Below are 16,485 nucleotides of genomic sequence, written 5' to 3'. Positions count from 1 at the left end.
GGATGATAGGTGGTAATGGATATGGGACTGCTTAGTATAGGCCTTATGGTCTCTTGCAGTTTCCTTCATTCACATGTTCTTTGTAAGGTGGAATATGGGGGGGGGTAATATGTCGAAATTCAGAGAACTGCTATAGTCACCCATTCCTCTGTAAAAGAAAACTTGCCATCTGAGAAAATGAAAAAAAAAAAAGGTATGGAGAGCTACAGAAAAAAATATAAGAACATTAGATAATTATATGCATAGCTTGCCTTGTGTTAATAGCCACAAGGTGTAAACAATTATTACTATTCTCTTAATCATTGCTAGATACTGTGGGACACAACTTTCTGTGAAACATGAGTAATAATAATTGCATTGTTTAATCAATCTATGCAGTTTTTCTTGGCTGCTCTGTACTTTTGAGTTAAGTAGGCCTGATGATGTGATGGGGGTAAACCAGGTCCAGATATCTATACTACTGTCGAGGTGCTGTGTCCCACTACATTGACTTTAAGCCAGGGGGAAGGGGGTGAGGAATGGGTTTTTGGATGGGAGTAGGGTAGGTGTATAATTTGATCTATCTTTTATACAGGAAAAAAAAAAGCTCTTTTGGTATATGTATGCTTACACTGCATTTTTGGGATTTAATTCTAATACTAAATGACTAAAGTGACTCTGAGCATGAATGACTTAGCTCTATCTTTAGTGGTCCATTAACACTATAACAATTTTGGTTGCCTCGGGTTTCATCGACTAGAAAGCCACAGTGGCTGGTGATGGTCCTTAGGCTGTTCTCATAACCAGTTCTTGGTATAGGCCATATAGACAGTTGCCTAGGGTACCACCAGCTGTTACAGGGCACCTATGAGAGTATAGAAATCACACGTGTATTATTTGATTACATCTGTAATGCAACATTAATTTGGAAACCTTGCTATAACTATCAATTTAAGTCAATTGAGCTTATATAAGTGCTGTTATATATCTATAAATATATAAATATATGCATGTGCTCAGTGTTGGGAAGGGATTAAGCAGAGGGGGCCCAAATGGATCTCAACAAGTTCACCAAAATAGTTTTAACTGACCCTGGCTGTCCTACATACCTCTAGAAAGACATTGTACAGACTGTATCTTAATTGTGTGGGTCTATTTTTACATCATTGGTTTGTATAGGGAGGCAGATACTTGTCACCTTGTATGTAATCTCCCTGCCATTGGGTAATCAATATTTTGGGGATTTGCAGCGATATCTCCATTCAAAAATAGAACGCTGAACATTTGTAAATTTCCACTATCCCTCCATTCTACTACCCTCCTTTACCAGTTCTACAACCAACTCTTCAGCACAATATCATCCTTTAAGGATAAAGGCACAGGTTATTGCTAAAAAAAATATTAAATAAAAGTTTGAAGGTTGAAGGAATCCATACTGTACATATATAGCCAAGGCACACACACACCCTTCACCCATTTACTGTACTATCTTTGCTCCTGAGTGAAGGACCATTCACATATAGAAATATATATACATATATATGTATTCATTCTCCAACATCTTGGCCTCAATCTGGAGATTAATTGTCAGCCTTTTCAGGTGGTACCTTTAGATAGAAGAAATGTGTCCAGATAAGCAGCAGTGAAACTGACACCCATCCTCTCAGACCACCACTTGCAAGCAAGTCACTCTTCCCTGTATTTACTATAAATCACCCTATATATGGGTGGAAGTGGATCTGTGCCTTGGCCAACTACCTTCCTTACAAACAGGAAGAGGCCTTTGGTTGTAATACAAGTAAATCCAGTTTTTCCAGCCTGTATATCCCGTAATATGTTGTGTAGGTTAACAAAAGACATGGTTTTTACTGCTTGGTATTCATTTAATGCATCTCCACATAGTAGGTGTGGACATTTAAGCTTTATAATTACTGCTGCATATACAAGTAATCCTCGTGACCACCATCATAGTATCTCGGCTCACAGTAGTAGTAGTGGTAGTAGTAGTAGTACAGAAGTAGTAGTACAGAAGTAGTAGTAGCATCGTTCAATGGGGTGCGGCGGGTGTATCATCAATCGACTTTTATTATCATCATCATCATCAACATTATCATCATCATCATCATCATCATCATCATATGAGTGTGATCGCCTGGGCACCCGTCATGCGTACAATAATGGCAATAGTGTAATATAGGGGCAAATCTCACGACTACGCTTAGCACTGGGGGTAAATGGCAGGGTAGAGGTTGATGGCAAGAGGGCAGGGGGTACAAAAGGCAGGAAAGATACAAGGGTTCAGTCAGAGTACAGGAAGGAAGAGATCAAAGAAGTTGACACAAAGAAAGAGAAGCTAGAGACAAGCTGCAGACAGTTGGATACTGGCAATTTGATCAGAAATCCTCGCAACAGAGAGAGAGAAAAAAAAAACTCAAGACAGCAAACATGTGCAGTTCTGAGGTTCACAAAGCAGACTACTAGCAGACAGGAAAGAAGATGCAGCGGCAGCGGCGGCAGCAGCGGCGGCGGCGGCGGCAGCAGCAGCAACAACAGCAGCAGCAGCAACAACAGCAGCAATGGCGACAGTTCAAGAGAAAGCGGGCCAATGAGAGCCTGACTACCCGTGGCCCTTGTGTAGGGTGTGAGGTGCAGGGGGCAGTAGTAGCAAAGGGAATGGCTGGGGCAGGCAAAGGGAAGCCAGGTCCCCTTGTGGCAGACTTGCAGCACCGCCTGGGAATGCAATCTTCAACTACAACACAACAGCAGGGGCACGCCAGTGTCATATAATGGAGTGCAGCACCAACTACATACGACAGTGACATCTTGAGCAGCAACAAGAGTCACTGTCCTGAGGAACAAGTGGACAACCTTGATCAACCCTCACCTGACAGCCCTGGGGCAAAAAGGCTGCAGCAGGTGCTGGTACACAAGATGGGCTGCTTCCAGTTAGCTTGGTGGCACTGATGATGACGATGAAGCGGTACAGTGCACAGTATAATACAGCACCCCCATCATCAGTGTCGCACCTTAACAGAGCTTTACCAGGCGGTGATGCAGAGCAACAGCAGCAGCAGCAGCACAGCATCATGAGTGGGAAAGCAGGGGAAGGGAGGATGGGTCACTACCACTGGGGCCATCCAGTATACAGCTACGCATGTTACATGGTAGATGCACTAGTGGTAGCAGTATCATAGCAAGAATAGCAGAGAAGCAGAAGTAGGCCCCATGGACTGGGGTAGGACAGCCCTGTAGGGCAGCAATACTGGTGTGGGTGGGGCGTGAAGCTGCCCGCACGGCATGGCAAGGAAGGCCCCGTCTCCAGTCCTGTTTCATCATCTCCAAGAGACCAGCCCAATGCACCCTCTCGGACCGACGGACTGACTGACTGACTTACGACATTTCAAACTCCTTATAATGGCAAAGCAACAAAACGTCCTTATGTCTCAACGATACACCACAGCAATTGCATAACGTGTTGCCTTAAACCTTTGAAAACATCAACAGTATTATACATTGCTTAACTCCAAGGTCCACAGTGGCACTTTAAAATGCTAGTTTTGCAAACAGTACACAATGTACCACAAAATATCAATTGAATAAAGCAATGATATTCAAATTTCAGCATAATATTTTCCCCAAACCGTAATAACAACTACAATTACATGAGGGCTTATAATCATGATAATCCAAATTGAATGGGCAATATTCCAACGAGCTAGTCGCGGCTTATCACAGGAGGCGTCGTCGGCTTGAAAAGTGAGGCGGACACAAAGGCAGGAAGGAAGAAAGGCAGCAAATAAGCAATCAAGGGATGGGGTGAGGGAGGGAGGGAAGGATGGAAGGAAGGAGGGGGTGGGGGGCTGGGAAACGGAGACCTCTGTCCATCCTGCTGGTGACATGACTGGGTCAACATCAAACAAGGGACAATCCTCCTCCTCCTCCTCCTCCTCCTCTTCCTGCACCATCACCTCCTCTACATGACTCTTCTCTTCCTGTTGGGGCGCAGGTGGCAGGTTCTCCTAACCCAGTGGTCGGCCATCCTCCTTACATCTGCTGGTTCGTGTCCCACCATGGGCGCTGTAAGGATGCAGTGGTCACCTACTAATACACTGAAGAATTCACATATGCAACAGAAAATAAAGAAAAGAAAAACCAAAACCAAATCAGAAAAAAATAATATTTATAAATTGGAAAATAAATAAATAAATAAAAATAAATAAATAGATATAAAAACAAAGAATAAATAATAAGTATAATAATAAAATATATATAAATAAAAATAAAAAGTTAAAAACTGTATTATTAATCATTTAGGGTGTGGTATGGTCCTACCTGGCTGAACTGGTTAAGGTCGAGTTCCCCGTAATAGTGGCTGTTCTTGGCCATCGTGGGATCCCCTTGATCCAGCGCCGGTGCCGACAGCATCTCCTGGTTGGGCAAAGACCACAACATGTCCAGCGAACCTGGCACAACCCCAGGGCCACCTGGAAGGGCCCCCATCATGCCACTTGGTCCTCCACGCTCAGAGCGTTTCAGTGCACGTTCTGTACCAATGGGTTGCAGTTTGGGGCCCTGTGGCCTGTCATCCACAGCCATCCCCGCGGCAGGCGCACTGGCATTGCTGCCGCCTGACTGCGTGGGAGATGCTGGATTGGATGATCTTGGCGATGTTAAGGGTGATGATGAGCTATCCTGTGAGGCACCACTATTCCAGAAGTTTACTCCAGCCCCAGTTGCTGGAATGGAGCCTAGGGATGGGTTGCGCTGCAACAAACTGCTGAGGTCGTTTAGACCTCCCGGTAGATGTAATCCTGAATCAAGATTGGTATGCAGCTGTCCTAGATTCCCAAAGTTAACATTCATGGGAGGATTGATGGAGGAGCCACCATTCTGGAAGGCAAGCTGTGTGCGGGGCGGAAAGGTGTTGGGCGGCAAAAAGCCCCCAGATCTGCTGGTGAAGTCTGGGGCATTGGGGTTTAGGTTGCTTTGTATCTGTGGTGCAGCAGAAATGGGTGCTAGAATGTTGCTGGAGAAGACAGGGTGAGTATTGGTCTGTGGGGTGGTAAAGCGTGGGCCATTCATCATACCTGCCAGGTGTGCAAGAGAATTCAACTGTGCAGCTGGGTAGGCAAGGCCCATGTTGGGATCAAGAGGAGGAGGGGGTTGGGGTTTGCGATAGGGCTGACCTGGGGCTAGGTTGACCATCTCGGAACGTTCCGCAGCCACAACAGGTCCTCGTGGTAAAGAGGAAACTGGGCCACCAGGGGCAAGGCTAGACAAAGAAGCTCCTGGAAAGGGTTGGGGCAGATTGCCAAGACCTGAAGGTACTGAACTACTCATACCAACACTAGATGGAGGAGAGATATGACCTCGAGAAGGTAATGGTGCTCCAGGAGCCAAGGAGGAACGAGGTAAAGGGTTCCTCACCATCATAGAGGTTGGATTGGGAGGTGGGGTGCGTGATGGACCTGGGAGGAAGCTGTATGGATTGATCTCTAAGGATGAACGTGGCCCTGGTGGCGGTGTAGAAGTCATGCGACCCATTGGGGGAGCAATAGGACGTACAGAAGCCGTAGCCACAGGCGTACCAGGCGCGCTGCTGGGATTGCTGCGCACCATGCCCGGCACAGGTGCCATTGAAGAGATCACACCTATGGCAACTGATCCAACGCAATTACTGTTATTGTTGTTATTACTACTGTTGTTTCCACTGTTGATACTGCTGGTACTGTTGGTACTTGATGTGCTACAATTGGTGCTACTACTGTTCGCCATAGAAGGTGCACTGTTGACGGTGCTGGTTGATATAGTCCCTCTGTAACCTGGGGCCTTACTGGCATCCACCACTGGTGGTTGGTTCAGTGGTTCTAGGAAATTGTTGGCTTGGTTGGCCACCTGTGCTTTGGTCATGGGTGTTAATCCCACTGCTGCAACACTAGCAAAGTCCATAGGTTTTCCTTTTCCACCCCATACTGCTTCATGGAGTATGTTATTGAAGATGGAATATGGCTGGCCAAGATTGCCTCCTGTATTATTGTTACTGCTATTGTTGTTGTTATTGGTTTCGCCTTTGTCCTCTCCATGCCCTTTACTCTTGGGGTCTTGGCCATTTGCAATAGCAGATTCAGCAAAATGATGGATGTGATGCTGCATCTGCTGCTGACCAGACTTGGGGGAACCCATGATGGCTGACGAGGCAAAGGTAGAGGAGCCTTCAGCCATGATTGGGGTGGTCGTTGAATGTGTCACAGTCACATTGGCCTTCGTACTGCATGAGGATGCACAATTCTTCTTCTCAATCTGGAACAGCTGTCGCACAGTTGGGCTCTTTGCAAGATTAGCATTAGCCAATGTTACTACTGACATGGGCCTGGACTGGGTAGACATTCTCTTTGGGGAAGCCACGGCATTAGACCAAGCAGCCATTGTTGTGATGACAGAAGTCTTACTGGAGGAGATGGTGGTATGGACAATGGTAGTGAGCACACTGATGCCAATAGTGCTGGCAGGTCGAGTAGACTTACCTCCCATGCACATCTGACTGACAGCATCCTGGTTATTCTTTGAGGTTTTGGGGGCCACTTTGGATACAGACTTGGGTAAAAGTTCTGTCAAGTCCTTGTCTGGATCTTTGACCAAGGCAGAAATAAGGTTCTGTGCCTGGCGTGTAGCTTCGGTCGAGCCCTTGATGATGATCATTCGATCACCTTGGCTCTTACCTTGCTTCTCAACCTCAATATGAGCACCAGACACTTCACGGATGGTATTAATGTTGCAGCCGCCTCTCCCTATCACTCGACTAATGGCACTGTTGGGTACAGACACTTTCTTTGACTTACGGCTCACCTCCTTCCATCCTTCCTCACGTTTACCTCCTTTCTTGGGGCTAGTGCCTAGCCCTGGAGGACTCTTAGTGTTCGGACTGAGGGAAGGTGCACTAAGAGTGGTGGAAGCACTACCAATCAAGCCAGGGATGGTGGGCATACTAGAAATGAAGGGATCCACTTCTCCAAAGGTGTCCAAGGCATTTACTCTCGACGAATCATGTGAGGATGAAACCTTCTTACCACTGTTGTTATTATTGTTGTTGTTGTTGTTATTGTTGTTGACAGGTTTCACATTATCTATGTGAAAGATATCAAGATCATTAATGTTGTTGCTACTTGTCTTGAGGTCTTCGTCTTTCCTACCTTTATTTTTATTCTTATTGGAGGTGGTACCATTCGACGATGATATTTGGTTATTAGAAGAGTTGGATGCAGACTTCTTTTTGTCATTATTTTCTAGCTGTGTTGTATGGACTAATGTTGCACTGCCATTCTGCTTCTGAATATTGGCATTCTCTTTGGCTGTGGTACTATTTTCTCTCTTCTTCTTTTTCCTTTTACCTTTTGTATCTTTCTCCTCCGTGACTTTGGTCTCCGAAGATGCACTTGTTTGACTATTGGAGTCAATACCACTATCACCATCCTTCTCTTCAGGTATACAGTTTTGGGAGACCCTGGAGGCAACACTTTCTACGGCAGAAGTAACATGGCTGCTGGCATTGCAATGATCCTCATCTTGATTCTCTTTACATTCTTCCTGCTGCAAGTCATCCTGGCCATCATCAATGATAATGTCTTCATTCTTCTTGTTTTCTTCCTCCAGCCTGCGTTTTTCTTCCTTCTTTTCTGCTTTCTTAGCCTTCTTCTTTTGTCTCCTTCGAGTTGTTGCAAGTTTCTTTGATTCTTCCCTAATACGTTCCTGTTCAAGTTCTTCTAAAAGGTTGGTTGCATTTTTGTTGGCTTCCAGAGCCTGTTTGTCTTTTGCTGCACGGATTACTTCCATGCAGTTGGTACACTTCTTGATGAGGTCTTTATCATTGAGTGTCGCAATGTAACGCTGCAACTCCTGGTCTGAGGGGAACTGAGACACGTGGCGTACCATGTACTTCACCACCTTGTAATGACCACGTTTGAAGGCAGACATAAGACAAGAAACCTTGCGATTGTCCTCAGAGCCTATATCCGCTGAAGCATTGAACAGTAGCTGAACAACATCCAAGTGTCCACCGTTCGCCGCCAGCCATAAAGGTGAGTTGCCTTTCTTATTCTTCACTTCCACTTGTGCCCCTCTGAAATTAAGAAAAATAAAACTTGTTAATGACAAACAGCCATCTTCATTAAATGCAGCAAAATTCCACCTGCTACAATCAAAAGCTACTATAAAATTTACACTCAAATTTCAACTGCAATGATCACAGGGGCAGGGTGGTGCAACATGTAAAAGCAGGGGTAATGGGCCAGGAATTAGAGATGGTTAAAAAAATAGAGAAAAAATTTTGTTTGCTGATGCCACTACACTTGTGGCAGGATCAGAGGAGGGATTAAGGTAGTGATGGAGTTTGGGAAGGTGTGCAAAAGAAGAAAGTTGAAGATAAATGTGGGTAAAAGTAAGGTGATGAGATGTACACGGAGGCAAATTGGAAGTGAGTATTAAGGGAGAGAGACTGGAGGAAGTGTATAGCCTAGATACTTTGGTACAAATGTGGCAGGAAAGGGAGGAATGAAGGTAGAATGTATTGAGAGAAGCAAGTAAATGCCTTGGGGGATTAAAAAGTGTAATGAGAAATGGACATTTGGGAATGGATGCTAAGAGGATATTGTATGAAGAGGTGATTGTGCCAACAGCACCATATGGGGTAGAAACATGGAACATAAGAGAGGAACAGAGGAATATTTTAAATGTGTTTGAGATGAAATGTCTGAGAATTATGGTAGGGGTTATAAGGCTGGATGGAGTGAGAAATGAGGAGGTGAGGAAGGAGAGCGGTGGTGGAAAGGAAGTTAGGAGATGGAGTTGATGAAAGTATTGAAATGGTTTGGACACATGGAAAGAATAAGTGGAGAAAGATTAGTAAAAAGGGTGTGGAAGGCAGAAGTGGAGGGGGTGAACAGGATGAGATGGATGGATGAGGTAAAAGGGGCATTGGGAAAGGGGAGAAAGTCTGTTGAGGAAGGGAAAATACAGAAGATTGGGGTGAGTGGAAAATGGTTCTGTATGGATGATGCTGTGATGCATGGAAGGGTGTGGGAGGGAGGGGGAGTATGTGTGAATGATATTTTGATGCACCCCAAAAGGATTTCTCTTCATCTCCTCTTTTTCTGCACGATGGGACGGAGAGGGGAGGGGGGGGGGGGTGCCGATTAAATGAAGCAGCCTTGCTGTGGATGTGCTGTGTCTTGCTACATTCCTTCTGTCCCAGGGCAGTGGGCAAGATGCAGGGATGACCTATCATCCAGGAGGAGCCAAGAAATGTGGGAGGGAGGGGTAGTGAATGAGTGTGTATGTGGGGATGAAATGGGTGGGAGTGGATTTATGCCTTTGACTTTGGCTACCTCCCTTGTAAGGGAGGGTAACTTGGGGCCAACTTTGAACATATCAAGTCTGCCTTCCTATTCACTGTTTTCCTCACATGATCCCTTTCAAAGAACCTTCTATTCTTTCTAATCTTCATCTAGGTATAATCATCACTAACCTAGGCTTCACTAGAAACCCACAGATCTATAATAGCCAGCAATACTTTTCTGGCTCTACACTGGCAAGAGAGATTGGAGTATTGTCTGCCACTGTGTTGTGTTAGTGTGGGTCTTTCACTGGCTGGTAGAAGGATTTGGAGAGGACCAGTGACTATTTGTGGGATATAGGAGAGGGGGATGGGGAAGAGGGGAGATAAGGAGGGAGGATGGGGAAGAGTGGAGAGGGGGAAAGGAGAGAGTGGGAGGGAGAGGGAGAGGGAGAGAGGGGGAGAGGAGGGAAGAGAGAGGGAGACCATGAAAGGAAGGAAATGGGAGAGATGACACAAGAGAACTGAATATTTTTCCTCCTTTCCTATTCTAGGACAAGACAAAATAAAAGTAGAAAGAGAAGGTAAGACAGAGTTGTTTTTGTTGTTGTTTTGAAGGTTACATGTAAAGTGCTAATCAAAACTACATCTCTCAAATTCAAAAAACCCTCCAACACAAAACTGAAAATAAATGCACCCATACCTGAAAATCAATAGCTCAACAAATTTGTAGTGTCCTTTATCCGCTGCAATGGTAAGGGCTGTGTCTCTTGACGAAGGCACAGGTGGGGCATTTACATCTGCTCCCTTGTCCAGCAACACTCGGCCCACTTCAACATAGCCTCCACTAGCTGCCTCCATGAGAGGCGTTAGCCCAGTCTGACACAATAAAACTCATATCAGAAGACAGCAAATTTAAATTATGTCAATTTACACTAATACAAAATGTTGTCAAAACATTACTTGTATGCAATAAAATACCCTTTTCCTCAGCGTCATAAAATCCCACTTTGTGTAAAAATGGAACTCGCACTCCATGGTAAATAATTATTGTTTATACAATGATGCATTATATTTATAAGCTATAAAACCAGACATGTGCAATGAGAAATCTTTCAAAATTATAATGAAAATAAATGCCAGGTTTGCTTCTTGTTGGTGACTTGGTAAATTTATTGAGAACTGCAACGTGACTAGTACAAATAACTCATATTCACCTTGGCTCTATGTTCAACATTGGCTTTGCGATCCAAGAGAAGCGAGACAACTTCATGTCGACCCTGGAAGCATGCCAAGGTGAGGGCAGTGTTGCGGTTGGTTTCTATTTGCGCATTGATGTCCGAGCCCATGTCGAGGAGGAGCTTAACAGCCTGAGTGTGTCCATTCATGGCCGCAAGCATGAGAGGTGAGATACCTAGTTTGGAACCAGTGCGGGAGTTTATTTCAGCTCCATGGTCTAATAGAAGTTTTATGATGTTCACATAACCACCAGATGCAGCCAGTGACAAAGGCGTGTAGTCAGACACATTGCGATGCTCTTTGTTCGCCCCTCGCTGTAGCAGTGTCTCAACCACCTGAACAATAAAAAATTCCACTCATCAATCAAATTAGATAAACTTTGAATCATAATTTCAACTTCCTAAAATAAAACCATTTTTTTTTTCTTCTTACATGAACAATTGTTTACCTCATAGCGTCCGCCTGAACATGCTAGGGATAAAGGAGTGTCTTTCGTGCGCTCAGACTGTGCCTCGATGTGTGCCCCTTTGTTGAGCAATGTCTCAACCACCTTGGCATGACCTGCTGTTGCTGCCAGGATGAGTGGAGTGAAGCCCTTCTTGTCACGGTGTTCTGCAATTTAACAACACCAAAAATAGTAATCATAAACGACATACACTGTATTTGGTTTCACTAAATGCAGTTCAGACATATCCAATCTAGTCCATCTTCATCTGCTCACCAATATTGGCTCCTCGATTTAGAAGAAGCTGCACCAATTCTTCATGGCCACCTGCACATGCAAGGGTGAGGGCAGTATCATGGTTGGAATCCGTTTCAGAATCAACATCCATGAGAGGGGTGGGAGGTGGAGCCGGGTAGTGACACACCCCTCCTGCACCCACACTAACTGCCCCACTGTACGGCACATTGCCATCAGCTATGTAGGGTACAGCAACTGAGCCAGGCACTCCTCCAACCCCAAGCTGCGCAGCACCACTACTCACCTGTGCCACAAAACCAATAACTTTTAGCTTTTTTCTCTTTATTGAATATATCATAGTTCAACTAATCCATATACATAAACCTCCAGTGCACAAACGTTAAATGAAACCTTACCTGAGCAGCAGGGGTGCCAATCATGTCAAGAGGCTGATCATTGAGTATCTTGGCCGGAGCTGCTGGTGGTGCTACCATTAAACCTTCGGTCAAGGGGATGTTTTGGCCGTAGGTATTGACTGGTCCAGTATTGAGTGGCAATGTGGTTGTACCTGTCATGGTGACTGGAAAGTGAGCCATAGTGTTCGCATAAACTACACTCTGAGCCCCCGGGTCCAAAGACAACCTTGGAGTGACGCCTTGGTGGTGCAAGGGTATGTCTTGAGCATTATTAAGCGTCAAATTAAAGTGAGCCGCATTGGTGGGAGCAGCATCCCGCTCCACCTTGCTAGGATTACGGATCATCTTCTTCTTGTTTTTGGAATCAGGTTGCGCTGTTGTAAGTGCATAGTTTGAAAGCTGAGTGGAAGGTGCAGTTACAGCAGCAGGGGAGTGTAAGATAGAGCTTAGACCAGTACTTCGCTGCACTCCTGCTGTTCCAGCCGTCGAACACAGCTGCGGAGGTTGTAACAGGAACTCTCTCACTTGAGACTTTGATGGATGGGCAATGCCTGCCCCAGTGGCACTGCCCACAGGTGCCCCAGGCGTGCCGATGACTTGCAGGTTCTGTGCTGCTGCCGCCACTGCTGCTTGACTTGTCACTGCCTGGCTCACTACGGGCTGCCCAACCCCAAGGCCTGGTAGGTGTCCATACTGTAGGGGGCTTGTCCCTACTTGGTATGGAGCAAACTGAAGGTGTGGTGAAGAAACAAGGCCTGTGGTTGGTGCGAAAGACAATCCTGTCCCTGGTAGGTGGAGTTGCGAGCCTAACGTTGCCAACGCAGGAATCTCAACACTACTGCTCACTTCTCCACCACTAGTGCTGCTGCTACTGCTACTGCTACTACTGCTGCTCCCACTGCTGCAGCTGCTGCCACCACTGCTGCTGCTACTGCTGCTGCTACTGCTGTTGCCTTCAGTCTCAGCCACAGATGTCGATGCCCCAAGCTGAGCTGGACTGGGAGCCTTGTCTTCAGGTGAGACCAAATTGGTACAATCATACTGAGACTGGATACTCCTCTTTTTGTCTTTCTTTCCAGTAGAAGTAGTGGTTGCTACAGTAATGGTGGTGGTTGATGTTGTTGCATCAGCCTTCATCTTCGAGGTCCTTGTTCCATCTAGATTATCCAGCACAAGTGGAGGTGGTAGAGGCAGTGGTGGTGGAGCAAAGCCACCTGGATGTAATACTCCTGGAGGTGGTGGTGGTGGAAGAGAGCCAACACTAGTGCCAGACACTAACAGGGGCTGTTGGGGTAGACCGCCTGCTGCTGCTGCTGCTGCTGCCTGGACACTATAATTAGCATCTACACTGTGATTCAGCTGAACCTGCTGAAGCTGCATGTGCTGTACAGCTTGCCCATGCTGTACAATAGCATGCTGCTGATGTTGTTGTTGCTGATGTTGTTGTTGCTGATGTTGTTGTTGTTGCTGTTGCTGTTGCTGCTGCTGTTGTTGTTGTTGCTGCTGTTGTTGTTGTTGCTGCTGCTGCTGTTGTTGTTGTTGCTGCTGCTGCTGCCTCTGCTGTGCTTGCATCTGAATCTTCTTCTTCTCATTCTTTTTCTGTGGTTTCATCTTCGGTCTTTCATTCACTGGCAAATGAGCAGTGGCAGGTCCAGTGGAATTGGAGGATAAGGATGGAATACTAGGTTGAGAGAGAGAGGTCTGGTAGGCAGTAGCGCTGCTGACCACCACACCATCCTGCTGTGTACAAGTAGGCGTCCCAGCAAAAATGGTGGTTGGAACAGAAGCACTTTCAGAAGGTAAGGAGAGAGGGAGCTGTCCTGTTGACGAGGCACCACCAGGTATCTGGCCAGGCTTGAGACCAGGCAATTCCCCGACCAACATGTTTGGGGAAAGACCCATCCATCCTGGAGGGCCTGTCAAGAAGCCTGTCTGGGTTTCAACAGACTGGGTGGCAATGGGAACATGGCTGTGAAGGGAAGCTGCTGGGTAGACCAAGGTGGAAACACTGCTGCTGCCAGTAGAACAGCTCATGGTGCCAGAGACCAGGCTTGGTACTGAGGATGTGGAGGAAGCCACTACAGAGGCACTGGTGTTGTCTTCTGCACTACTCATGCTGCTGCTACAGCCACTACTGCTGCTGCTGCTGTTGCTGTAGGGAATCACCTTTTCTTGTAGCTCTCTTTCAACCTTTTGCAATTCCTCTAGAATTTGTTGTTTTTGAAAAATTTGCTCCTCTCTGTTCTGATGAGGTTGTTCTGACTTTTTTACCAGAGTATCCACATAATTATTGATCCTTTCGCCGGGCTTTAGTCGTACGCCATGCATGATGGACAATCCCCTGGGGTCTAAACCACCCCATTCACCATCTTCTTCAACAACACCGCTTGGCGAGGAGGTGGGGGAGGAAGGTGTCAAAGCAGTCCCTTCAGGATGGACATTACCTATGGCATATGGCGGGTTCTTGGTCTGTTGAAAAATAAAGATAAATACAAATCATTAGCAATAATAGAGTAAGCATCACATTAAATATTACTATCTCCTCACTCTTTAATAGGAACCATTAGAACACAAGAAAATGCCAATTGAATAAGAAACTAAGATAAAGGTTGAAACATACTTGTTGTATTTCAGCAGTGTTGAGGGCATTATCCAGTTGGGTTGAGGAAGCAGATAGATCCAAGGATGGGGTGACCGTGCCTGTGGCAATTTGGTTGGAGGTGGTGGTGCTAGGTTTCCGTACAGCCTTGCTCGGCCTCGTCATCTTGCTGATGGAAAGAGGCGTGGCTGCTCCTGACACAACAGTTCCAGGTAAGCCACTCTCACCAAGTCGAGAAGCTGTAATGCACACCCACGCACATACAGGTTGACACACATACACATCCGCACACACACACACAAAAGAAAAAGAAAAGAAAATATGTTAACAGAGTCCAAGTAGAGCCATACCATCCAAGATTTCAAAACATGTAGTGTTAACCATTCAAAAGAACTAACTAATACCAAAGTTGTTGAAAAGTGGCTGGTTGGCATGGAGTACAAGTGGGGCCTGGGAGTCGGGTCCCGACACCACACTAAGTCCATGAGTGCCGATATGGGGGCCAGCTGCCTCACCCTCTACAGTGCCAGCCAGAGGAGAAGCTGGTGCCACTTCTCCCACTGCTGCTCCAGCTGTTGCTGCTACTGGTGGTCCAGCAAGAGAAGGATGAGGAGGGATGACAGGCAGCAGGTGAGATATGGAGTTAGGGAAGTCAATGAGAAGTTGAACCACTGCCGTATGGCCTCCCTTACTAGCCTCCATAAGCATTGTTGAGTTATCCTGGAAGAAGAATAAGCCAATGTCACAGGGCATAACATGATGAGTGAAGAAATATGACATGTTCGTAAGGACGTATAAAACATAATCATTGATTAAGAACATTACCTTAAGTTTATGGTGTGGTTCAGCACCATGAGCCAGAAGGAGCTCCACCACAGGCACATGCCCACCAGCACAGGCTAAAGAGAGTGGAGTATGGTCATTGTTGGTTGTGGTCATATTCACATTGCCACCCTTCACAATGAGGAACTGTACAGTGCAAAGGTGTCCCGCACGGCAGGCCTTCATCAGGGGCGTGCGACCACCCTCACTCTCGTGTTCCTTTAAAACAAAATAAAACACAATTAAAAACATATTCATCTTACAATATGTGCCATTACCCCTCTATCATCAAGATTTTAGATTAGAAACTGATCACAATTTTAATACCTATGCCAAACCTATTGCAGCTATGAGAATCTTTTGGTAAATGTTTACTCAAGCATAATCTTTAGAAAGTATTAGGACCCACATTGAAACTTTAGAAATCACAATCATATAGAACAATAAACTTATCAGTGCAGTTTTAATTCCTCTACCATCATGTATGTCATCACATGATATTCAATAAACATACTTCAATTACATATGTAATCCAAATACTGTAACTCAAAAAGAAATCCCCAACAAACTGAAAGAACCACTTCTAAGCTTGCTAGTAAACATTTATATTTGAAGTACTGTCAACTGTCCACAATGAAACAGCTATGAGTACAATGGCAGGCAGATCACAAATACTAACCAAATCAGCACCAGCTTGGAGGAGGAGATCAGCCACATCGGTATGACCATTCTCACAGGCATAAGTCAAGGCAGTGTCTCCAGTCGACGTTTGTGCATTCACATTTGCACCATTTTCTATTAGGAATCTGAAGTAAAACAGAAAAAAAAAGGGTCATACAAAACCCAGTCTGGCTAATATTTTGATTCTATGCATGCCACTTATCACTAACTTTAGCATTTTTATCCTACTGATTAAAGGTCACCAAACAATTCATCATTAAGATTTTTTTTAGCTCAATTGAAAAAGAGGGTAAATCTAATTCCAGTAACCTTTCACATGTGCTTGTGTATTTACAATAAGCTCTCCTCAATTATCATCTTTCTCCAAATTCCCTACACTCCTCGCCACAATCTTATTAGCTTTTATTTCTTCCCCAATATCTCATCCATTTCCTTAAATTACAAGTTAGTCTTCATTATTTCTATGCTACTATTCAAGCATTCTGTCCTTTCTGCTCCTACACCATACCTTTCCTTCCCACCTCCACATTCTCAAACTTACAATCCTAATACTCCTCCATGTACACTGAACTCTGAAAGCAAAACTATCTCCCCAACTGTTCTCATTACTTTAAATCACATAATTTGTTGTCTTGAATTTCGATGTTCACATTGAACAAGCTCAATCTAAATATTCCTCCTGATTATATCAATAATTATTTCACAAACAAAATTTCAGCACATGCATGTGCACAATGAG

At 45.2% G+C, this 16,485-nt stretch overlaps 1 protein-coding gene across 3 annotated transcripts in view; it reads right to left on the bottom strand.

The window, feature by feature from the left end:
- Positions 1–3,841: 3,841 nt before the first annotated feature.
- The window catches only part of mask (multiple ankyrin repeats single KH domain), a 65,574-nt gene continuing 52,930 nt past the window's right edge, over positions 3,842–16,485 (bottom strand). For all 3 annotated transcript variants that reach the window (XM_076186820.1, XM_076186821.1, XM_076186822.1), the window contains 11 exons: positions 15,745–15,871; positions 15,069–15,284; positions 14,648–14,963; positions 14,265–14,482; positions 11,645–14,113; positions 11,268–11,532; positions 10,995–11,158; positions 10,525–10,881; positions 10,011–10,186; positions 4,312–8,095; positions 3,842–4,056 (listed from right to left, as the gene is read on the bottom strand). In XM_076186820.1, the coding sequence (XP_076042935.1) occupies positions 4,024–4,056; positions 4,312–8,095; positions 10,011–10,186; positions 10,525–10,881; positions 10,995–11,158; positions 11,268–11,532; positions 11,645–14,113; positions 14,265–14,482; positions 14,648–14,963; positions 15,069–15,284; positions 15,745–15,871 (8,125 nt within the window). In that variant the 3' untranslated portion in view covers positions 3,842–4,023. The remainder of the gene's footprint in view (positions 4,057–4,311; positions 8,096–10,010; positions 10,187–10,524; positions 10,882–10,994; positions 11,159–11,267; positions 11,533–11,644; positions 14,114–14,264; positions 14,483–14,647; positions 14,964–15,068; positions 15,285–15,744; positions 15,872–16,485) is intronic.

Source organism: Oratosquilla oratoria, chromosome 6 (genome assembly GCF_046742065.1).
Source record: "Oratosquilla oratoria isolate Oo_2021 chromosome 6, ASM4674206v1, whole genome shotgun sequence".
Lineage (NCBI taxonomy): Eukaryota > Metazoa > Arthropoda > Malacostraca > Stomatopoda > Squillidae > Oratosquilla > Oratosquilla oratoria.
Note: the sequence above shows the minus strand (reverse complement) of the source record. Positions and strands in the feature narration are given on the sequence as shown.